We start from the raw sequence: 24,266 nt of genomic DNA on the forward strand, positions 1-24,266 counted from the left end.
GACCATTTCAGATTGTCAGTGATGTGTACGCCGAGGAAAGATTTTTACCTTCTCCACTGCGGCCCCGTCGATGTGGATGCTCCACTGCTGTCTCCTGAAGTCCACGATCAGCTCCTTCATTTTGTTGATGTTGAGGGACAGGTTATTTTCCTGGCACCACTCCGCCAGGGCCCTCACCTTCTCCCTGTAGGCTGTCTCGTCATTGTTGGTAATCAGGTCTACTACTGTTGTGTCATCTGCAAACTTGATGATTGAGTTGGAGGCGTGCGTGGCCACGCAGTCATGGTTGAACAGGAAGTACATGAGGGGACTACTGCACCCACTAACTAAAAAACTAACTGGTTCCAACTGACATAACTGGAGATGAAACCGACCCCTGACGACACCAACTGTTGGTTTCTTGGTAAGAATAAAGCTTGAGCCCAAGAACAGTGTAGGTCCATGAGAGAGAAGTATGCTCCTCCTAATGGGTAGACAGTCAAACAGTCTGACCAGACAGGGTGAGTCATCATCTCAAGTTGAGGTGCAAATTCACATAAAGCTATATCTGATTTATAGCAACTGAGCCATAACAACCTGGAATTTCAGGTGCAGGTCAATATCTGTGCAGATCATTTTTGGGGTATTTACCTGTTGATCTTGAAGAATCATATAGAATGGTGACAGCAGGAAAAGTGTAAGTTATCCCATGTGCCCCAGGTGTAAACAATGCCCTGCAATGGGGGATAGTGTTCCCTAGAATCAACACATACATCAACCTTTGTGAGACAGTTCACATAGCTGAGCCTCTCCTATTTGAAAAGTAGGGGTAGACTTGTCTCACCTTATCCAGACACCTCTCAAGTAGAAGAGTAGCAATAGCAAACATATTGGCAGCTGCAAGGGTGAGAGAAGCATGAATGATGAGTGAGTTTATTACTCATATTCATTAACAGTATATTCATTGTGCAGTTGGTTGAGGTAGGGTACTATATATCAAAGCTGACAATAGTGCAGTGATGAGAAAGCCTCACCCAGTATCAGGTTGACAGATGGCCAGTTATAATTGTCCTTCATAAGGTGCTCCAAGACTTTCCTCAAATCAATTAAGAAGCCATGTCTGTTCAAAAGAGAGAAAAATAAAACACATGAATTGCTAATCATGTGTGTGTGTGTGTCATGTACTCACTGTATGTCCCCTGTAGCTCAGTTGGTAGAGCATGGCGCTTGCAACGCCAGGGTTGTGGGTTCGTTTCCCACGGGGGGCCAGTATGGGAGAATCTCAATTGCATACTCCTCGCATCCCCTCTCCTCGCCTGCTTTTCAAAACCCATTGGATGGGAAAGCCAGAGCGCCCGCCCCTCTGACCTTCTCCTCCAATGGGTTTTGAGGAGGAGGCGTGGAGAAAGGACGCAAGGATAATGCGATTGAGATTATCCCCAAAATATCAACGCGCCGCCATGCAGGGGGCAGTGTTGCCAATTTAGCGACTTTGTCGCTATATTTTGTGAGTATTCAGACCCCTCTAGCGACACATTTTCAAAAAAGCGACTAGCGACAAATCTAGCGACTTTTTCTGGTGTTATTGGTGACGTTTGGAAACTCTGACGTGAAAGCACGTATCGTTCTTACTCTTCTCATGAGCAGCGGGTGCTGCCGTGGCCCCACCCCCATCTACAACCTGTGAGGAGGACAAGGGTGTTCTCAAGACACCCTTGTGATGCTGTAGGTTTCTCTTATCTTCAAACATTGATGCGGTGACACCTTGGGACCATTAGTAGGCTGCATATCCCCAAGTCACAGTGACTGCTCACCTATGCTCTAATTCGCCACCTTGTTTAGATTAAAAGGCAATCACTTTCAAGCTGGATGAAAATTGGGATTTATTGTTTTAAAAAATGTTTTTCAGTACACAAAATAAACAATTCAAAACAAGGAATTCTCCTGCGAACAACTTCTACGAAGCGGAAAAATACAAATATATCAGAGAATGAAGAGAAAAGACAAAACAATATGGCAGATGTAGAAACAACGGATGATATCAGTATGTGAGCTCTTGGCTGGATCAACTTTTCTCCTGCCTATATCACAAATTTGCCACCATCAAAAAAGTTCATGATTTGCAACTGGGTCTGCTTCAGATCTCTGTGAGCGGTGTAGAACTGGCTAAAACTGCAGGTCTTAGTTGATTGTGAGGACATCACTCTGGATTTCGTGGCTCAGCTGGGTCTGTAAATCACTCAGTTTCTTTTTCAGCACTGCCAGAGCAGACATGACGATGGTCTCCGGTCGCAGTGAGCCACATGTCTCCACGTTGTAATAGAACCTGCAAAAGTTTGTGCCACAACAGAAATTAACAGTGATGTCTCTGCCATCTTTCCTACTGATCATTATTCACCATCTTTGTCATCACATACTGTTTTAACACCATCAAAACCTGTATCACACAGTTATTGTCATCATCATAGGAATGGACAGTTGACACTGATGATGCACACAATAAATGCTCCATAACAGACTGCATTGATTACATTGGTACTGACTTGTAAAGAACCATTTAGACTCCAATTAACTGATACTCACCGCTCAGGTTTGCCATTGGGGTCAAAGGGTGCTTGCACCTCATCCTCCTCAATCTCTGAGTATTCACTCTTTGGCCTGAGACCGAGAATAACAGGGTCAATTCACAGTAACACTCTCCCTCACCGAATACTGTCATGTGTCTCCCTTAAGAACATTAAAATGTAACACACCATTCCTCTGGCCGTGGATAAACAGTGTGCCTCAGTGCATTGTCTGGGTCATACTCAAAGGACACCCCTGCTGTAGGGTTCCACTTGGCATGCTCCTTGCCAAAGCCTTTCTTGGCATAAGCTCTGAGACGCAGCTCCTGACCCTTCCGAAGCTTCACCAGCAAAATGTCTGACGAGAGGAAGGAGGCAGAGCCAAGATGAGGAGGAGGGTAGAATTATAAACGCGAGCAGCAATGCATGTAAGAGACCAAATATTTCTAATAAAATATTTTAATAGAAAACCATGGGAAAGAGCAGCCTACCATCCTGTTCAACATAGTCATTGGGATCATTGTCTCGACTCTTGGAGGTCACCTGAAGATCACATAAGTCAACTCACTTTTGAACAAAATAATAAGTGGAGGAAAATCTGTATGTGAATTATTGTTGAATGGAAGCTCACTCACAGGAATGACTCGAGGGTGGTTGGACAGCAGGTCTCGTGAGGTCACATGGCGGGTCTGGTCTTCTGTGCAGCGAACGTCCAGTGTCAGTTCAACAGAGCATTCTGGGCAGAAATCGTCACATGTACAGTCCTATGGTAGATGGGAATAGAGGGGCAAAGCATTAGTGGTTTTATCTTCAAGTGAGCATGGCTGGCAATGTAACTTTCAGCCATTGTCTGGTCTTCATCAGGTGTCCAAATGCTTACTCTGGAGTACTGCATCTTGTCCACAACGTCATCACTGGTAAGGGGGATAAGACCTGAAAATGTGACCATAGACTTAGTGATCAGTACAATATTGTTATAAAGGAGAATACAAGGGACAGAAAAAATGTAGAATCGTATAATACGCTCTGGATAAGAGCGTCTGCTAAATGATGTAATACACTAGCTACATACCCACTCTGTGAGCGATAAACTCGTCGTGGATCACAGAAGAATTTGCATCAATTTGAATCCAATCAATAGCTGAAATTAGACATAATGTCATGAACACTTCCGCAAATATTAATAATTGCGGGGACATGACCAACACAAATGTCTACACGTTCATGAGATTCTAAGTAACACTGATGAGAACAAGCACAGGTGATGCTGTATCTTACCTAGTCTGATTAATCAGGCTGTAATACACAATTAATTGGTATATACAGCCTGACACGAATGCCCGCAAAACCATGTAAACGTTCCTTACAAGCCAGAATGTTGAATAAAATTACATTTAAACTTACTCTACCGGTTGTCTGTGCGGTTTTGTCCTTCAGCTGCTCATAATTTGAGATAAAATATCCACAGGAATGTATTGTTTACCCTACTTTTTAGAGAGCCGGTAATTTGCCTCTAAAAAGTTGTGTAAACAATACTTTCCTGTGGATATTTTTGTCTCAAATTCCGAGAAGGGTGTAATTGCAGACCGCAATTAGGGGCGTTTTCTGATATCTGATTTTCTTGATGTGAAGTTACACCCATTGATGCTCGCTATTGGTCCGTGGATGTTTCTTTTACTTCAGGGACATCAGTTGTTGACTGTAGCATTGTAGCTAAGCCTAACCACAACTTTTTCCTAACCTCATTCTCCTAAGCCTGCCACGCCAGTAATTATCCTACCAAATACAACAGGTGTAGACCTTACCATGAAATGCTTACTTACAAGCCCTTAAACAATGCAGAGTAAGAAAGTATTTTCTAAATAAACTAAAGTAAAAAATAAGAGCAACAATTAAATAACAATAACGAGGCTATATACAGGGAGTACCGGTACCGAGTCAATGTGCGGGGAATAAACAGCGAGTAGGGGGGGGGGGTAGCAGAGAGAACAGTCTATGACTAGGGTGGCTGGAGTCTTTGGCAATTTTTAGGGCCTTCCTCTGACACCACCTGATATAGAGGTCCTGGATGGCAGGAAGCTTGGCTCCAGTGATGTACTGGGCTGTACGCACTACCCTCTGTAGCGCCTTGCGGTCGGAGGCCGAGCAGTTCCGATACCAGGTGGTGATGCAACCAGTCAGGATGCTCTCGATGGTGCAGCTGTAGAACTTTTTGAGGATCTGAGGACCCATGCCAAATCTTTTCAGTCTCCTGAGGGGGAATAGGCGTTGTCGTGCCCTCTTCACGACTGTCTTGGCGTGTTTGGACCATGCTAGTTTGTTGGTGATGTGGACACCAAGGAACTTGAAGCTCTCAACCTGCTCCACTACAGCCCCGTCGATGAGAATGGGGGCGTGCTCAGCCCTCCTTTTCCTGTAGTTCACGATCATCTCCTTTGTCTTGATCACGTTGAGGGAGAGGTTGTTGTCCTGGCACCACATGCTCAGAGTACACGTCCTGGTAATCCGTCTGGCCTTGCGGCCTTGTGAATGTTGACCTGTTTAAAGGTCTTACTCACATCGGCTACGGCGAGCGTGATCACCCAGTCGTCCGGAACAGGTGGTGCTCTCATGCATGCTTCAGTGTTGCTTGCCTCGAAGCGCACATAGAAGTCGTTTAGCTAGTCTGGTAGGCTTGTGTCAATGGGCAGCTCGCAGGCTGGGCTTCCCTTTGTAGTCTGTAATACACTGCTCAAAAAAATAAAGGGAACACTTAAACAACACAATGTAACTCCAAGTCAATCACACTTCTGTGAAATCAAACTGTCCACTTAGGAAGCAACACTGATTGACAATACATTTCACATGCTGTTGTGCAAATGGAATAGACAACAGGTGGAAATTATAGGCAATTAGCAAGACACCCCCAATAAAGGACTGGTTCTGCAGGTGGTGACCACAGACCACTTCTCAGTTCCTATGCTTCCTGGCTGATGTTTTGGTCACTTTTGAATGCTGGCGGTGCTTTCACTCTAGTGGTAGCATGAGACGGAGTCTACAACCCACACAAGTGGCTCAGGTAGTGCAGCTCATCCAGGATGGCACATCAATGCGAGCTGTGGCAAGAAGGTTTGCTGTGTCTGTCAGCGTAGTGTCCAGAGCATGGAGGCGCTACCAGGAGACAGGCCAGTACATCAGGAGACGTGGAGGAGGCCGTAGGAGGGCAACAACCCAGCAGCAGGACCGCTACCTCCGCCTTTGTGCAAGGAGGAGCAGGAGGAGCACTGCCAGAGCCCTGCAAAATGACCTCCAGCAGGCCACAAATGTGCATGTGTCTGCTCAAACAGTCAGAAACAGACTCCATGAGGGTGGTATGAGGGTCCGACATCCACAGGTGGGGGTTGAGCTTACAGCCCAACACCGTGCTGGACGTTTGGCATTTGCCAGAGAACACCAAGATTGGCAAATTCACCACTGGCGCCCTGTGCTCTTCACAGATGAAAGCAGGTTCACACTGAGCACATGTGACAGACATGACAGAGTCTGGAGACGCCGTGGAGAACGTTCTGCTGCCTGCAACATCCTCCAGCATGACCGGTTTGGCGGTGGGTCAGTCATGGTGTGGGGTGGCATTTCTTTGGGGGCCCGCACAGCCCTCCATGTGCTCGCCAGAGGTAGCCTGACTGCCATTAGGTACCGAGATGAGATCCTCAGACCCCTTGTGAGACCATATGCTGGTGCGGTTGGCCCTGGGTTCCTCCTAATGCAAGACAATGCTAGACCTCATGTGGCTGGAGTGTGTCAGCAGTTCCTGCAAGAGGAAGGCATTGATGCTATGGACTGGCCCGCCCGTTCCCCAGACCTGAATCCAATTGAGCACATCTGGGACATCATGTCTCGCTCCATCCACCAATGCCACGTTGCACCACATACTGTCCAGGAGTTGGCGGATGCTTTAGTCCAAGTCTGGGAGGAGATCCCTCAGGAGACCATCCACCACCTCATCAGGAGCATGCCCAGGCGTTGTAGGGAGGTCATACAGGCACGTGACACTACTGAGCCTCATTTTGACTTGTTTTAAGGACATTACATCAAAGTTGGATCAGCCTGTAGTGTGGTTTTCCACTTTAATTTTGAGAGTGACTCCAAATCCAGACCTCCATGGGTTGATAAATTTGATTTCCATTGATAATTTTTGTGTGATTTTGTTGTCAGCACATTCAACTATGTAAAGAAAAAAGTATAAGATTATTTCATTCATTCAGATCTAGGATGTGTTATTTTAGTGTTCCCTTAATTTTTTTGAGCAGTGTAGTTTGCAAGCCCTGCCACATACAACGAGCGTCGGAGCCTGTGTAGTAGGATTCAATCTTAGTCCTGTATTTACGCTTTGCCTGTTTGATGGTTCGTCTGAGGGCATAGCTGGATTTCATATCAGCGTCCAGGTTAGAGTCCCGCTCCTTGAAAGCAGCAGCTCTACCCTTTAGCTCAGTGCGGATGTTGCCTGTAATCCATGGCTTCTGGTTGGGGTACGTATGGTCACTGTGGGGACATCGTCGTCGATGCACTTATTGATGAAGCCGGTGACTGATGTGGTATACTCCTTAATGCCATCGGATGAGTCCCGGAACATATTCCAGTCAGTGCTAGCAAAACAGTCCTGTAGTTTAGCATCTGCGTCATCTGACCACTTCCGTATTGAGCGAGTCACTGGTACTTCCTGCTTTAGTTTTTGCTTGTAAGCAGGAATCAGAAGAATATAATTATGGTCAGACTTGCCAAATGGAAGGCGAGAGAGAGCTTTGTACGCGTCTCTGTGTGTGGAGTAAAGGTGGTCTAGAGTTTTTTTTTCCTCTGGTTGCACATGTAACATGCTGGTTGAAATGATGTAAAACGGATTTAAGTTTCCCTGCATTAAAGTCCCCGGCCACACCTCTGGATGAGCATTTTGAGTGAGGTCTTAGTGCCAGCATCGGTTTGTGGTGGTAAATAGACAGCTACGAAAAATATAGATAAACTCTTGGTAAATCAAATCAAATTTTATTTGTCACATACACGTGTTTAGCAGATGTTATTGCGGGTGTAGCGAAATGCTTGGTCTACAGTTTATCATGAGATACTCTACCTCAGGCGAGCAAAACCTCAAGACTTCCTTAATATTTAATTTCGCACACCAGCTACTTTTGACAAATAGACACAGACCGCCACCCCTTGTCTGTTCTGTCTTGCCGATGCACGGAAAAACCAGCCAACTGTATATTATCCATGTCTTCGTTCAGTCACGACTCAGTGAAACATAAGATATTACAGTTTTTAATCTGCATGTTATTTATCCTAACCTATGTAAACAAATAATCTGTGTAGAGAAACCAGTCACATAACACCGGAACTGACCAATGGCAGGCACCAATTGGCGTTACCTGATATCAAGGAACGCCCACATCAAGAAACGCCTAGAATTGCGGTTTGCAATTACACCATATTGCCAATTTTTAACAGCTGAATGACAAACCGCACATACAACCGGTAGAGTAAGTTTAAATGTAATTTTATTCAACTTCTGGCTTGTAAGGAACATTTATTTACACGATTTAGCAGGCATTCGTTTCAGGCTGTATATCGTAGTACCAATTAATTGTGTACAGCCTGATTAATTAGACTATTTCTTACCTATTGTTGCAACCTCTGACATAAAGACACGTCGGATGGAATTCGCAACCCTGTGTAAATCAGACGACACATGTGAAAGAATGAATGTGAAACTTCAGGCAATAGCAGTCTCTTGTAATAAGATGATCTAACAGCAAGCCCTCCATGTCGTCGAGCACCACGACCCCAAAGGTAAGAGGCAGGAGAGTCGCTGGTTTGAGCCTCGCTACGCCATCCTTGCAAGCCAACTAGCTAATTAGTTAGTTACACATGTCTCAATTTCCATTGCTACTTATTCATTCACGTACATCTAGTTACAACGACTGAAAAATGAACATCGTGCTGTGGTTATCAAGTTTATCGCAGGCGCGCTAACTAGCTACCTATCAAGAACGTTATCTACCTTCATTGGCTACCCTCTCGCTAGCAAACAACTTTTTGATAATCCGTTTAATGGTTACTCACGACAGGTCGGTGTTCTCAATGACAAATTTAACATTCTCATCCGTCAGTTCTGTGATTTTCACTATTGGCTGGTTAGCATACGGCATGGTTAACGTATAAGAAAAGCAATATACAGTAAAGTTTGCAAACCAGATGCTAGTCCTGTCGGTGTATTAAAGAAAACAACGCCACCCGGAGGGCCTCAAATTGCTTACCACTCATTGGCCAAAATAAATTAATAAAGTCTGATGGGGTCACAGTTGTGGTGGGCGGGTTCTTTTTAACATCCGGGTCACACCCCCGTGACGTCTAGAAATGTTTCAAACGATTTTTTTTTTTTGCACCAAGAAAATCTATGCAGTGTTGTTCACTGTAAGGAACTATGGCTAGGTGTTAATAAACACAGGATATCTCTAATCTAGATCTGTTTCTTAGTTGACACATTCCAATTATGCTTTGTCCTCATCCTAAATCAATAACTGGAGGAAAAAAAATCACACTGTTCTGTTGTAAATAATATGTAATTTATTTAAGAACTCTCAATGGAGCCGAACAAAAATGTTTCAAATACAATCACTTTTTGTGTCCTTTATACAAAAGGAATAAGGGATATGAGCGTGCATGAGGGAAAACCGTTTTAAACAAACTGCTGACTGGCAGAGATCCGAGGGGATGGTGGAACAGAAATAGCCATCTTGTTTCACCGTCTCTGGTTAAGTCCGGTTAGATTCTTCAGCTGAAAAATAGAGAAATCTCCAGTCACTACTAAACACACAAAATACAATTGGAACTAAACAAATACAGTGCCTGGTATTATCATTTAAACAATGTAGAATTTTGAAAAAAAGCCTCCCAAGGTTACAAGCAATGCTGCTGTGCGTATTCAAGACACAGATACAACAGATCTTCACAATGCCTAGAGAAGCGTTTAAGCTGTCAATTTGTTATAATAATCCTTTATTCTGTGAATCTCAAACATGCGTATTCTCTCTAGCATCCTCACCGTAACAGCAGCTCCCATAAGCCCCTGCACCACTGCTTCTCCTGTGGATGCCGCCTACAGGTCACAATAGCAAAAGAGATTTCAATTACACGTATTGAGTTCCCTTAATATAGGTTGTATACTAGTGAGGTCTTTCTAATGATTTATACATTTTATTACTGGTGACCTTTTACCTAATTTAAGGGACTATACACAGACTGAGGAAATGGTACCTGTTTGGCGGCGCCGGCCATGTTGACAATATCCTGAATGCGGTTGTCAAGGAAGTTCCAGGTGTCCTGGAAGTCTTCTGAGGAGTCCTGTACCATCACCAGCTCTGTGGTGTTATAGATCCCTGTCAGTGCAGCCCGTTTCGTATACCAGTTCAACTGAGATGGGAACAGAGGGAAAACTGAAAAAAAATGATTTTGATAGACAGACACAGCATAGTGGTTGTTGACAGGCTATACCAAAACCTTAATCAAGAGGGAAATATAAGTATTTGTATTAGGCAGATTAACAAATAATGTCAGTAGCACCCACATATAAAAGAGGGATATTATAGAGCATAGGAGATGGATTAAAGGAGTAAACAGAGTTAAAAGTGAGAGGGACAGGGAGAGTGCAGTGAGGAGAGGTGGTGAGTAGTAACCTTTGCAGAGGCAGGCCAGATAGTATGAGGTGCATGATGAAAGGGGGTGAGGAAGACATGGGGAGAGATGTACTTAGGCTGAGGGGATCGACTCACATCTGTGGAGCGGTCTCCAGCATAGTACCAGATATCATCTACCAGGGTGGAGAGGTGCTTCAGACTGTCTGCAATGTTGTGTGGCAGAAACATAATACTCATAGCCTGGAGAAAGGAAGATATACTTTAAATCAGCAGAAAAAAACAGATCTTTGTTACCGAGTGTAATAAAATGTTTTTAATATAAGTGGGAGAGACTAAGAATGTGGATGGCAGTGATACATTTCTTCTAAGTAAGCTGTATGACACATTTGTGCACAGCACATGAGGCTGCTTAAGGGAGAACGGCTCATAATAATGGCTGGAACGGAGCAAATGGAATGGCATCAAACACATGGAAACCATGTTTGATACCATTCCACTTATTCCGCTCCAACCATTATCACGAGCCAGTTCTACCCAATTAAGGTGCCACCAACCTCCTGTGGTGTACAGGTGTAATAAATGGTTGCCTCTATTAGTGTGTAAAGAAGACGTTACAAGATTAGGCTACCTTATACCAAGGAGTAGCTTGAACTGGTTCAAGGTGAAGGGATTAACTGTCACGTGTTTAAGGTCAAGGGCACATAGGGCCCAATTGTTATCCTGTGTTGTGTGCAAGATACCTGTGGCCAATTATCAATGTATGGGGTCAACATCCTCAATCTGATTTCCACGGCATCCCTAAGAAACTCAGCAGTTTTCTTTGGTCTGCAAGAAATACTGTGGTTAACACATGCTCACACACACACCAATAACAATCGCATACATGTTTAAATCCTAACTGCACAGTACAAGTGCAATATAATTCTTCCACCTGCTAATTTGAGAGTGAGGGAACATACTCTGCTTGACCAAGTTGGACCTGATTGTGATGCTCTGCCAGTTGCTCTGTTAGCTGGGTATTGGACTGAGCGATGAAGTGCAGGACCAGGTCCCCTGCCCCATTCTGGAACATTCCACTGGAGGCTGCTGAGAGGCCCAGGGTCTTCTCAGAGGAAAACAGTAATAGGAAAGCAACAATCATATTTAGTCACATTACCTTTAACTCTCCAACCTCTCCATCCACACAATTACAGTGAATCCAACTTCCCTAGACTCACTCACCTCAGCTCCTGCTGAAATGGCCTCAACAGTCCAACCATGTAGTGGGACAAAGTCCAGCGCAGCGTTAAGGATGCGCGCTTGCAGTTGCTCCTCTGTTTCATAATTTTCTCCTTGTTCTCCACTCTGGCCTGCATAACTGCACCATCACAGAGAGAACACAGCATAGACGGTTGGCATACACACGTCAGAAGTATCTTAAGAACAAAATTACTATGTTGTTCCAGTAGCAATGTAATCTCTCGCGGACAGATGCACGTAACAAATGGTAGTAGCATCTGTCAATTGGAACTTTGTTCTGGTACGCAGATTTTTCTTCACTGATCATTTGGACAAATCACAATTTCTTCAGGTGTGGAGTGTACATTTGGCCCAAAGACTTGCCAGAAACTGGCTGAGAGTTACCGTTTAGAGGGGTGGAGATTTCGCTAATCTCGTTAGTACATTTTATAACATGTCTCCCCCTAGAACTTATTCAAGCATCTGACACACTAAAGATTTTAGTTCTGGGTGTCCAAAATTAACAGCAATGCCACAACATGGTATGGTAATGTTATGCATTGGTAAGGTGTGTAAGTGTCAGTTTGCGGTATCATCCTAACCTGGTGTTGGGCTGGGGAGCCTCCTCAGCAACAGCCTCAGGTGCAGCAGCTTCCTGCGTTGATGTGGCTGTGTCATGTTCAGATGGGTGAGCTTGGTAATGCTCGTGGAAGGTTGTAGTTGAGGATGCAGCAGAGGTGGAGGATGGAGGGACTGGGATGGACTTGTCCTCCTGAAGCCGAAGTGCAGCACAATGCAAGCCTCGTCTCAGGCCATCACACTGGGGACTGGATGTTTTTGGAACTACCACTAGAATAAATAATCAGAGAATGATGATTTAATGATGTTCATACTGAAACTTTGCATCCTGTGTCCTGAGCACATGTATTAGCCTAACTTATACTGAACAAAAATATAAATGCAACAGTTTCAAATATTTTACTGAGTTACAGTTCATATAAGCAAATCAGTCAATTTAAATAAATAAATTAAGCACTAATCTATGGATTTCACATGACTGGGAATACAGATATGCATCTATTGGTCACAGATACCTTCAAAAAAAATGTAAGGGCGTGGATCAGAAAACCTGTCAGTATCTGGTGTGACCACCATTTGCCTCAAGAAGCGCGACATCTCCTTCGCATAGAGTTGATCAGGCTGTTGATTGTGGCCTGTGGAATGTTGTCCCACTCCTCTTCAATGGCTGTGCGAAGTTGCTGGATATTGGCGTGAACTGTAACGCTGTCGTACACGTCAATCCAGAGCATCCCAAACGTGCTCAATGGGTGACATGTCTGGTGCGTATGCAGGCCATGGAAAAACTGGGACATTTTCAGCTTCCAGGAATTGTGTACAGATCCTTGCGACATGGCCGTGCATTACGTGACATTACATTGCATGCTGAAACATGGTGATGGCGGCGGATTAATGGCACGACAATGGGCCTCATGATCTCGTCAAGGTATCTCTGCATTCACATTGCCATCGATAAAATACAACTGTGTTCGTTGTCCGTAACTTATGCCTGTCCATACCATAAACCCACTGCCACCATCGGGCACTCTGTTCACACCGTTGACATCAGCAAACCGCTCACCCACACGACACCATACATGTGGTCTGCGGTTGGACGTACTGCCAAATTCTCTAAAACAACGTTGGAAGTGGCTTATGGTAGAGAAATTAATATTACATTCTCTGGCAACAGCTCTGGTGGACATTCCTGCTGTCAGCATGCCAATTGCACCCTCCTGCAAAACTTGAGACGTCGGTGGCATTGTGTTGTGACAACTGTATATTTGAGTGGCCTTTTGTCCCCAGCACACGTTCTCTCACGTCACCCCGCTCCTCCGCACACTCCACTGGCTTCCAGTTGAAGCTCGCATCTGCTACAAGACCATGGTGCTTGCCTACGGAGCTGTGAGGGGAACGGCACCTCCGTACCTTCAGGCTCTGATCAGTCCCTACACCCAAACGAGGGCATTGCGTTCATCCACCTCTGGCCTGCTGGCCCCCCTACCTCTGCGGAAGCACAGTTCCCGCTCAGCCCAGTCAAAACTGTTCGCTGCTCTGGCACCCCAATGGTGGAACAAGCTTCTTCACGACAGCGGAGTCCCTCACCACCTTCCGGAGACAACCCCACCTCTTTAAGGAATACCTGGGATAGGATAAAGTAATCCTTCTACCCCACCCCAAAGAAAAAAAAAACATATTGTAAAGTGGTTATCCCACTGGCTATAAGGGGAATGCACCCACTCGGGAGACTGTAAATGTAAATGTATGTGCACCTGTGTAACGATCATGCCGTTTAATCAGCTTCTTGATATGCCACACCTGTTAGGTGGATAGATTAGATCTTGGCAACGGAGAAATGCTCACTAACAGGGATGTAAACAAATTCGTGCACAACATTTTAGAGAAAAGCTATGTGCGAATGAAAAAGGTCTGGGATCTTTTATTTCAGCTCATGAAACGTGGGACCAACACTTTACATGTTGCGTTTATATTTTTGGTCAGTATAGTTGGCAAATAATGTCTCAAAAGTCCCATAATACTTTTTCAAAATGTTGATAGTACAAATCTCATATCACCTCAGCGTGGGGGAGGAGAGAAGAGTCCCTATGTAGTTTGTGAAAACACACAAGCTGACTCGACACCCTCTCACAATTTAAGTGGTTAATTATTGCATATTACCTAGCTATGTTTATTGCAATGACGAGTTTAACACTTGCAGTTGTGAACTAAATACGTTCTTGCGTTGAGATTTAACTTGCAATTAGTAGCTAGCCAACGTTATGTTACCTAATTCTGTCCTTCAATGACATCATTGGTTGGCTAGTTAGCAAGCGCTCTTGCTATTTACATTTTAGTCATTTAGCAGATGCTCTTATCTAGAGCGACTTACAGTTAGTGAGTGCATAATTTTTTTTCTTCATACTGGTCCCCCGTGGGAATCGAATCCACAACCCTGGCGTTGCAAGCGCCATGCTCTACCAACTGAGCTACACGGGACCAGTTGGAAGGACATAAATCAATCTACACAATTACCAAAAACAAGTTCCTGAGCTAATGTCTAGAGACTAAGACCAACTAGCAAGTCTTGGCTCACCGCTACCAAGACCTCGAAGGGCCCTTCCAACTCGTAGTCCTTGTAGCAACGCCGCCATATCCAGCTGATAACAGTTTTTTGTAGACATCGGACGCGTCATATTTACGCGACTCTCTTTTAGCAGCACCTAAGGTATGTCATTTTCCGCGTTCAAAACAACTGGGAACTCGGAAAAAAACGCGGTCAAATCATGACGTCAGTGACCTTCAGGTCGGAACTTTATAAAGAAGCCACAGTTTCCAAGTTGGAATTCCGAGTTGGATGACCATTCAAAAGATTTTTCCCAGTCGGAGCTCGTTTTTTCCGAGTTCCCAGTTGTTTTTGAACGCACTGAAGTCAGAGATTTCCGAGTTCCCAGTTGTTTTGAACCAGGCAATTGTTTTGACGGGAGAGGTAAGTTCGCAAGCAGGTCATCTAACGTTGACCGAAACCCGTTTTGCCTTATTTAATGTTCAGAAAGTATCAAAGTCAAAGGGGAATTACTACACATGTTTTGTGAATTTGCATAGCTAAAACATACATTTTGATTTGAACGTTTTAGCTTATACTAGCTAGCGTTAACATTAGCAAACCTCTACGTCACGCCGTTAACGTTACTAGCTGGCTGGTTGTCACAAAGAAAATTACACAACGAGACGACCAGACCAATATAATTTATAAAACATAAGTTGGTTAGAATGGTTGATGATGTATGTTTGACTGGGTTTGCCAGAAACGTTTTTGATTTCTAGTCTGTTATAGAATATTCCGGATTTCATGTGTGTTTATTATGAGGTTGGACTCTAGAGACATAACTACAGAGACACTAACACTAATCCTGATGTACCTGATGTATGTGTAACTGGTGCAAGGTGCTGGCTGTAACTAGTCCTGAAAATGTGAAATCCTAACATAAATCAGTAAAGCATTGTGTATTATTTCTGTTTCGCAATCACTCAGGTCATGTGACTGCTGCTATCAGGGTGGTCTAGTCAAAGATGATCTATTATATTGACAAGATCGTCGAGTGACTGCTCTAACAATGGAAATACATGTCCTCAAATAATAATAATAATATGCCATTTAGCAGACGCTTTTATCCAAAGCGACTTACAGTCGTGCGTGCATACATTTTTTGTGTATGGGTGGTCCCGGAGATGGAAGGCAGGCGAGATCAGGTGATACTTTTCTAAACAGTGATAGGGCAGATACGCGTATGAACAACAGGCACAACTTCAATCAAAAGGTGCCCAAATAACACATGCGTCCACTTATATCAGTGCATTCGTAACAACCTAGCCATAACGAAACTTATTTTAGATCAAATATGTCTCACGTAGCAAATTAGCAATACATTTTTTGAATTGACCTGCAATAAAAAAAAAACTTTTGACAGATTTTGGGCTGAGTAAACCCTACCGCTTCGCGTCTTCCTCTGGTCTAGTAAAACTCCTGTCTCACTGCTGTGTTATCAGCAGGATGTCCACCCACTCAGACAACTCAAGTCTGGAAGGAGTCAGACCTGAGACGGTGACCTATGGTGGTTTCTTTAGGTCGATTTAAAATTACATTGAATTAATTGATTGCTGCTCTGTTTGCAGGAGGCCATGGCAGACCTTGATGTGAAAGCAGGAGATAAGGTGCTGTTGGTGTGGAGCCAGCCTTCGTCCCCAACAACCCTGAAGGAGCTGGCAGAGAGTCTAGGGGCCATGGTTGGCACAGAGGGCCGAGTGTCCCTGGAGAATATGGAAAGACTTCTAATGTGTAAGTGACACTCATTCACCTGTTACAACACTTGGCCTATGCTTGTTCTTTAACCCATGCATTGACATGTGGGTCGTTCCACCTCAAAAAGCACAAGAAAGAGAATTTCGACACCCACCATCTCAGATTGTTCCGAAATTGTTAATGTATTTAGAAACAGATAAGATAAGCTTTCCTGCAACATTATTTTGTTGAAATATAATTTGATCTACAAGAAATTAAGTTCATTGTTTGGACCCAAATTGGCCATTTTAAATTATAGTATTCATATAATGTTCAATAAGTATAGTACATAACATCCGATTTGGACCCCCCCAAAAATCTAACAATGAGTAAGACATGAGGATTCCTAAGAAATGGTCAAAAGCCACCCATGTACTCCCTATATCCCACGCCAATCCCACCCCAACAACGAGTATATAGTATCAGTTCTCTGTCTGACAAGTAGTATGGAGCTGCAGCTCTGAGTATTGTTTCTTCATCTTATGTAATGTATTCCAAGTGAATTTGGTGATGGTTTTTTCTCCCTGTTCAGCGATTATTAGTCATTGAAGTTGGTAGGTTTATGTCCCATCCTACATCCTGATATGACCAGGTTCTGACCACTAGATGGTGCTGCTCTGGATTTTTTTGGGGGGTATGACAGCAATCCATGCTTTGGTTTTGTTGTCCACGGTTTCAAATGCTAACTTTTTAGCATTTGTGGCACAAATCCAATGCAAGTCAATAGCTAGGTTTCCAACCAATTTAGCAACAGATTTCCATGCAAATATTTTAGAATCCGCATAAAGATAATATGTGCATTTTCACAGCAGTGGTGTCGACCAAATGGACTTGTTACGGATAAAAATCAGTGTGTGACGACGTCGTGCACACTGTACTTTTTTGCTTAAGCTTTCATGTACTGAATAAAAATCATAATTCAACGTGTTTCCATCGCATTTAAAACTCTACCGATAGTTTTATCACAAACTGTTGCGTTAAATAGCAAATGTGTCTACTACTCTGGTCTTGGCACGTGCGCTCTAGGCAACAGCTTGCAGATAACCTACTGTAGGGTTGTCTACATGATGAGATTATTATGGATAATATTTGTATTTGTCGAATGTCAGTCAAGCATTGATCATCATGTCACCAGAATAAGACCCCTCGATATTTATTGGAAAGGAGCATCAAGATCACCGTGCACTTTCACCACCGTGAAGTTCATCATCATTTATTTAATCTGTAGCCTAATAAACTGCATGGTTTTCCGAATTGTAGTGGGAGGACCACACACCATATCATTGCGTAAATCCACGTTTACTTCGCTATGATGGTTATTATATAAATATTTGCGCATAAAGGCATTTCCACAGCCATTTCGCACATAATTAATTTAATCGACACAAAAAGATCCCACCATGTCGAACGAACAAATTCTGTCGCATTTAATTTTTTTTACCGAAACGTCCTGTTTCCATCACAGCTGACATTAATTTTTAAAATACGGTATGACTTTAATCAAATAAACTGTGGATGGAAATGTTGTTCATGGTACCTATATTAGCATTTTCACGCTTCGTGTCCAAATCATCCTAAAGTATCTTAAAATGTATTGTATAACTAACTCAATGTGGTTACTTATAGATTATTTGGATATGAAGCGCAAAAATGCTAATATAGGTAACATTGACTTGCATTGGATTTGTGCCACAAATGCAAAAAAGTTAGCATTTGGCCAAACAGTGGCCTAGTAAACAAAACCAAAGCATGGGTTGCTGTCATAACTTGTCCATAAACTGCTTATAGGGTAAGGAAACCAATATGTAATTTTCCCTTTAACATTGAGGGGGGGCTTCTTTACAAAAAAATCACCTAGCAGGAACAGCACCATCTAGTGGTCAGAATATCAGGATGTAGGATAGGACATAACCCTAACAGCGCCATACGACATACAGTACTTGTCAGACAGAGAACTGACATTGTATACTCGTTGTTGGTGTGGGTATGGTGTGGGGGGGTGGGGTCCATGGGTTGCTTTTGACAATTTATTTGGATTCCTCATGTCTTACTCATTATTAGAAAAAAAGTTTTATTCAAATCGGATGTTGGGTATTTCAACAAAATAATGTTGCAGGAATGCTAATCTTATCTGTTTCTAACTACAGAACTGATTTCAAAACAATCTGAGATGGTGGGTGTCATGGCGTCATGGGTGTGAACGACCCATGTCTGATATGTCTAGCTATATATACACTTGTTATAAGGGCATCTGATTGTACAATTTTACAAACTACTGTCTCTGTCCTCTCCTTTCCTCAGCTTCACATGCAGCATCAAGCTACGACTGGGTCCTCTCAAGTGTACTCTCTGACAGCTCTTCTGTCCACACCTCAGAGACACTAGCAGAGATGGCCAGAGTGATCAAACCTGATGGAAAACTAGTGCTAGAAGAACCTGTTACAGGTAAGAAGGTGGAGAGCGCAAAGTGTTTGAGTGTTCTGATCATTATTAAGGATACATAGTGAAGGATTCAGATTCTTGACACCTGTCCTTGTTCTTAGGAACTGATGACCAAAAAGTGAGGACTGCTGAGAAGCTTATGTCAGCCTTGAAGTTGTCTGGCCTGGTGTCTGTGACTGAGGTGAGTAAACCAGCACTGGAATGTCATAGATTCACTCCTCCAGGCGCTGTGTACTCTGACTCATTTTTTGTTTACCAACATTGACAGGTCAGTAAAGGACCCCTGACCCCAGAGGCTGTGTCTGCCCTGAAGACATCCACAGGCTTCCAGGGTAACACTCTCTCCAGGGTGCGCATGTGTGCATCTAAACCCAACTTTGAAGTGGGCTCCTCAAGCCAGCTGAAGCTTTCCTTTGGGAAAAATACCCCAAAACCAGGTATGTGGAATTCTCCTTCCTTCTGTTACCATTTCATACTATTCCTCTTGGCCCTGGCCTCCTTTTAAAATGTAATTGATGTTCTTGTTTCAGTACACAAACCTGCTCTTGATCCCAATGCTGCCAAGGCGTGGACCCTGTCAGCCAATGACATGGATGATGATGATGTGGTGAGTGATTGGTGTGTATTTTTAGGTTTTTATATGATTTCTCTGATGGTGATTCACTCCTATTTGCCATATTTTCAATTTAAGCCTACTAGAATGTGTGTGCCCCCAGGCTTGGAGAGAAGCAAAAGTCATTCCGCTACCTAAGAATAGTAAAGCCCCCTTTACTGGCTCAAATAGCCGACCAATTAGCCTGTTACTAACCCTTAGTAAACTATTGGAAAAAATTGTTTGACCAGATACAATGCTATTTTACAGTAAACAAATTGACAACAAACTTTCAGCATGCTTATAGAGAAGGACCTTCAACAAGCACAGCACTTACACAAATGACTGATGATTGGCTGAGAGAAATTGATGATAAAAAGATTGTGGGGGTTGTTTTGTTAGACCTCAGTGCGGCTTTTGACATTATCGATCATAGTCTACTGCTGGAATAACGTATGTGTTATGGCTTTACTCCACCTGCTATATTGTGGATACAGAGTTACCTGTCTAAGGGTGATCTTTAATGGAAGCCTCTCCAACATAATCCATGTAGAATCAGGAATTCCCCAGGGCAGCTGTCTAGGCCCATTACTTTTTTCAATCTTTACTAATGACATGCCACTGGCTTTGAGTAAAGCCAGAGTGTCTATGTATGCGGATGACTCAACACTATACATGTCAGCTACTACAGCGACTGAAATGACTGCAACACTTAACAAAGAGTTGCAGTTGGTGTCAGAGTGGGTGGCAAGAATAAGTTAGTCCTAAATATTTATAAAACTAAAAGCATTGTATTTGGAACAAATCATTCACTAAACTCCAAACCTCAATTAAATCTTGTAATAAATAATGTGAAGATTGAGCAAGTTGAGGTGACTAAACTGCTTGGAGTAACCCTGGATTGTAAACTGTCATGGTCAAAGCATATTGATACAACAGTAGCTAAGATGGGGAGAAGTATGTCCATAATAAAGCGCTGCTCTTCCTTCTTAACAACACTATCAACAAGGCAGGTCCTACAGGCCCTAGTTTTGTCGCACCTAGACTACTCTTCAGTAGTGTGGTCAGGTGCCACAAAGAGGGACTTGGGAAAATTGCAGTTGGCTCAGAACAGGACAGCACGGCTGGCGCTTAAAAGTACACGGAGAGCTAACATTAATGACATGCATGTCAGTCTCTCCTGGCTCAGAGTGGAAGAGCGATTGACTTCATCACTGCTTGTTTTTGTAAGAGGTGTTGACAAGCTGAATGTACCGAGCTGTCTGTTTTAAACTACTAAACTACTATCACATCATACCCCACAAGACATGCCACCAGAGGTCTCTTCACAGTCTCCAAGTCCAGAACAGACTATGGGAGGCGCACAGTACTACATAGAGCCATGACTACATGGAACTCTATTCCACATCAGGTAACTGATGCAAGCAGTAGAATCAGATTTTTTTTTTAAAAACAGGTAAAAATATACCTTATGGAACAACGGGGACTGTGAAGAGACATACACAAGGGTATAGACACATGCATACGCACACATTGTGATATTGTTGTATGGTGGTATTAAACATTTTGTATTGTAGATGGGTAGTAGTGTAATAATGTCATGATGTACTGTTTTATATTTTGTTTTATATGTAATGTAAGCGCTTTAGTATGTTTGGACCCCAGGAGAGTAGCTAATGGGGATCTCTAATAAATACAAATATGCCACTCCCTTGTCTTTCCTCCTCAGGACCTGGTAGATTCAGATGCTCTGTTGGATGCAGATGACTTGAAGAAGCCAGACGCAGCCTCCCTCAAAGCACCCTCCTGTGGTGACGGAACCACCAAGAAAAAGAAGGCTTGCAAGAACTGGTAAGAAACACCCCACACTCTTTCTTTATTTGGTTACAGAAAAGAGGGCTCACCCATACACCAATAAGATTGCTGGAGTCATAACCAAGAGACACAAGTGATGACATTCCAACTGATTATTGAATATCTGTAATGCAAATATGGAGATAATCACACATGGTTGCCTTGTATCATAACTGTTCTCTTGTAATTGTTCCCCACAATGAAATTGGGGAGGCGACTGTGGATCTGTCTCCATCCGTACATACATTTGTTCCAACGCTAGTCACACGCGATATCTGACAGCACTGGCCCGATTTTGACTGAAGTTGGGTGAATGATGTGTCTTGCCATAGCGATCCGACATTTACAAAATTATACTGATTGGCCAGATGGTGGCGCTATAAAGAGATTGGAAAGGTCACGCCCCTCACCCCGTTTTACTTAAATCATGAAATTCGGTACATAGGGCCCTCTCCCCACAAGGAACACATTTGCCTCATGGACCCATAAGGTCAGATTTTCCGCCATTAAAATGTTTGTGAAAAACACAACGCTACTCTGCTGGCATCGAATGAGCGATCTGCACAAAACTTGATATATGGACAAAGGTCTCTCAACGCAATATTTTCCTGAATAGTACCTAAAACAACATGGCCGCTATTGACCAATAAACATTCACAGGGCGTGGTCTGGCACAAATGCATATAAATCAGTCAAGGATATTTGTATTGTTACACAATTTTTGTGCATATGTTGCAAACACTGTCAAGTCTCAACATATGCAATAATTCATATCGACCACACGGTGGCGCTATAACAGGCACATGTTTATTTGTTGAGCTGTTTGACTCAGTGCTGAAATTTGGCACGCATGCTCAGGATGAGTCTAGCAAACGCACGCGATATCTGACACAACTGACCTGATTTTGACTAAACTTGGGTGAATGAGGTCCGGCATTTACAAAATTACACTTAGCCCAAGGGGGTCACTGCATCATTCTTGGGGGACGGCATGCTTACTGTTGCCTTGTTTGTCATTACTCCTATGTAGCTCTTGTGGTCTTGCTGAGGAGTTGGAACAGGAGAGCAAGGGTGCCAAGACAATCAGCCAGCCTAAGTCAGCTTGTGGAAGTGTGAGTGTCACTCTTTGCCCATATGCAACCACCATGGCTCTGTGTCAACACCAGTTTGTAATTTTTGACCTGTATTTCAGTGTTACCTGGGTGATGCCTTCCGATGTGCCAGCTGTCCGTACCTTGGGATGCCTGCCTTCAAACCTGGGGAGAAGATTGTACTGGCCAACACAGGGCTAAATGATGCCTAGAAACATAACCACAATATATACTTTCTGGAATATCGTATTATTTACATTATGCTAACCTCCCACCCCCTGGAGTCCATGACCAATGCCAGGTTCTCAGTGAGATGGTGAGAATGGCTCTTCTACATCTCTTCATGTATAAGAGCAAAAAGCAGATTGTGTTTGAGAAATTGAAGGCTTATTGTGCTGAATTGCAGTAAATGTGCCATTGCTGGTTGTAATAAATGTATTGGGAGTAGCATTTGAAGTATCCAAACATTACTGAATTTCATTACTGCTCCTGGACATATCATATACAGTGGGGGAAAAAAAAGTATTTAGTCAGCCACCAATTGTGCAAGTTCTCCCACTTAAAAAGATGAGGCCTGTAAAAAGAAATCCAGAAAATCACATTGTAGGATTTTTAATGAATTTATTTGGAAATTATGGTGGAAAATAAGTATTTGGTCACCTACAAACAAGCAAGATTTCTGGCTCTCACAGACCTGTAACTTCTTCTTTAAGAGGCTCCTCTGTCCTCCACTCGTTACCTGTATTAATGGCACCTGTTTGAACTTGTTATCAGTATAAAAGACACCTGTCCACAACCTCAAACAGTCACACTCCAAACTCCACTATGGCCAAGACCAAAGAGCTGTCAAAGGACACCAGAAACAAAATTGTAGACCTGCACCAGGCTGGGAAGACTGAATCTGCAATAGGTAAGCAGCTTGGTTTGAAGAAAAACTGTGGGAGCAATTATTAGGAAATGGAAGACATACAAGACCACTGATAATCTCCCTCGATCTGGGGCTCCACGCAAGATCTTACCCCGTGGGGTCAAAATGATCACAAGAACGGTGAGCAAAAATCCCAGAACCACACGGGGGGACCTAGTGAATGACCTGCAGAGAGCTGGGACCAAAGTAACAAAGTCTACCATCAGTAACACACTACGCCGCCAGGGACTCAAATCCTGCAGTGCCAGACGTGTCCCCCTGCTTAAGCCAGTACATGTCCAGGCCCGTCTGAAGTTTGCTAGAGTGCATTTGGATGATCCAGAAGAGGATTGGGAGAATGTCATATGGTCAGATGAAACCAAAATATAACTTTTTGGTAAAAACTCAACTCGTCGTGTTTGGAGGACAAAGAATGCTGAGTTGCATCCAAAGAACACCATACCTACTGTGAAGCATGGGGGTGGAAACATCATGCTTTGGGGCTGTTTTTCTGCAAAGGGACCAGGACGACTGATCCGTGTAAAGGAAAGAATGAATGGGGCCATGTATCGTGAGATTTTGAGTGAAAACCTCATTTCCATCAGCAAGGGCATTGAAGATGAAACGTGGCTGGGTCTTTCAGCATGACAATGATCCCAAACACACCGCCCGGGCAACGAAGGAGTGGCTTCGTAAGAAGCATTTCAAGGTCCCGGAGTGGCCTAGCCAGTCTCCAGATCTCAACCCCATAGAAAATCTTTGGAGGGAGTTGAAAGTCTGTGTTGCCCAGCGACAGCCCCAAAACATCACTGCTCTAGAGGAGATCTGCATGGAGGAATGGGCCAAAATACCAGCAACAGTGTGTGAAGACCTTGTGAAGACTTACAGAAAACGTTTGACCTGTGTCATTGCCAACAAAGGGTATATAACAAAGTATTGAGAAACTTTTGTTATTGACCAAATACTTATTTTCCACCATAATTTGCAAATAAATTCATAAAAAATCCTACAATGTGATTTTCTGGATTTTTTTACCTCATTTTGTCTGTCATAGT

The 24,266-nt window shown here is 43.4% G+C and overlaps 3 protein-coding genes across 6 annotated transcripts; 1 reads left to right on the top strand and 2 right to left on the bottom strand.

Moving 5' to 3' along the window:
- Window positions 1–1,845: 1,845 nt before the first annotated feature.
- On the bottom strand, window positions 1,846–8,819 carry LOC311136939 (DNA-directed RNA polymerase II subunit RPB3). Of its 2 annotated transcripts, none has more exons than XM_084171263.1 (9): window positions 8,637–8,819; window positions 8,193–8,242; window positions 3,616–3,684; window positions 3,424–3,476; window positions 3,179–3,307; window positions 3,035–3,086; window positions 2,733–2,901; window positions 2,563–2,637; window positions 1,846–2,305 (listed from the first exon to the last, which is right to left on the bottom strand). In XM_084171263.1, the coding sequence occupies exons 1-9, from the start codon at window positions 8,720–8,722 to the stop codon at window positions 2,161–2,163; spliced, it is 828 nt and encodes a 275-aa protein (XP_084027389.1). In that variant the 5' UTR covers window positions 8,723–8,819; the 3' UTR covers window positions 1,846–2,160. The 2 variants fall into 2 exon arrangements, with proteins under 2 accessions (XP_084027389.1, XP_084027390.1); XM_084171264.1 differs by having other exon boundaries at window positions 8,766–8,803.
- Window positions 7,997–22,754, top strand: LOC311136936 (anamorsin-A). 2 transcript variants are annotated; one of them, XM_084171258.1, is made up of 10 exons: window positions 7,997–8,065; window positions 8,219–8,363; window positions 16,160–16,322; window positions 18,627–18,770; window positions 18,869–18,948; window positions 19,036–19,204; window positions 19,298–19,374; window positions 21,089–21,210; window positions 22,244–22,325; window positions 22,406–22,754. In XM_084171258.1, the coding sequence occupies exons 2-10, from the start codon at window positions 8,337–8,339 to the stop codon at window positions 22,514–22,516; spliced, it is 975 nt and encodes a 324-aa protein (XP_084027384.1). In that variant the 5' UTR covers window positions 7,997–8,065; window positions 8,219–8,336; the 3' UTR covers window positions 22,517–22,754. The 2 variants fall into 2 exon arrangements, with proteins under 2 accessions (XP_084027384.1, XP_084027383.1); XM_084171257.1 differs by lacking the exons at window positions 7,997–8,065; window positions 8,219–8,363 and adding an exon at window positions 14,735–14,972.
- Window positions 9,125–14,679, bottom strand: LOC311136937 (ubiquinone biosynthesis protein COQ9-B, mitochondrial-like; the record flags this gene model as incomplete). 2 transcript variants are annotated; one of them, XM_084171259.1, is made up of 9 exons in its annotated part: window positions 9,125–9,351; window positions 9,619–9,672; window positions 9,831–9,986; window positions 10,346–10,450; window positions 10,951–11,035; window positions 11,170–11,312; window positions 11,432–11,567; window positions 12,031–12,277; window positions 14,580–14,679. In XM_084171259.1, 9 exons carry the CDS (start codon window positions 14,677–14,679, stop codon window positions 9,316–9,318), a joined length of 1,062 nt encoding a protein of 353 aa, XP_084027385.1. In that variant the 3' UTR covers window positions 9,125–9,315. The 2 variants fall into 2 exon arrangements, with proteins under 2 accessions (XP_084027385.1, XP_084027386.1); XM_084171260.1 differs by having other exon boundaries at window positions 14,376–14,651.
- Window positions 22,755–24,266: the final 1,512 nt, after the last annotated feature.

The sequence above is a fragment of the Coregonus lavaretus genome (assembly GCF_964263955.1).
Source record: "Coregonus lavaretus genome assembly, chromosome: 11".
Lineage (NCBI taxonomy): Eukaryota > Metazoa > Chordata > Actinopteri > Salmoniformes > Salmonidae > Coregonus > Coregonus lavaretus.

Excerpts from the sequence above, each read along its gene's own strand:
- LOC311136939 (XM_084171263.1), bottom strand. The coding sequence starts at position 8,722 with ATGCCGTATGCTAACCAGCCAATAGTGAAAATCACAGAACTGACGGAT. Across the intron at positions 3,685-8,192 it reads GTCAGAGGTTGCAACAATAG|CTATTGATTGGATTCAAATT; the intron begins GTAAGAAATAGT and ends GTCTAATTTCAG. Across the intron at positions 2,638-2,732 it reads TATCCACGGCCAGAGGAATG|GCCAAAGAGTGAATACTCAG; the intron begins GTGTGTTACATT and ends TCTCGGTCTCAG.
- LOC311136936 (XM_084171257.1), top strand. The coding sequence starts at position 14,841 with ATGACCATTCAAAAGATTTTTCCCAGTCGGAGCTCGTTTTTTCCGAGT. Across the intron at positions 14,973-16,159 it reads CAATTGTTTTGACGGGAGAG|GAGGCCATGGCAGACCTTGA; the intron begins GTAAGTTCGCAA and ends CTCTGTTTGCAG. Across the intron at positions 19,375-21,088 it reads ACATGGATGATGATGATGTG|GACCTGGTAGATTCAGATGC; the intron begins GTGAGTGATTGG and ends TTTCCTCCTCAG.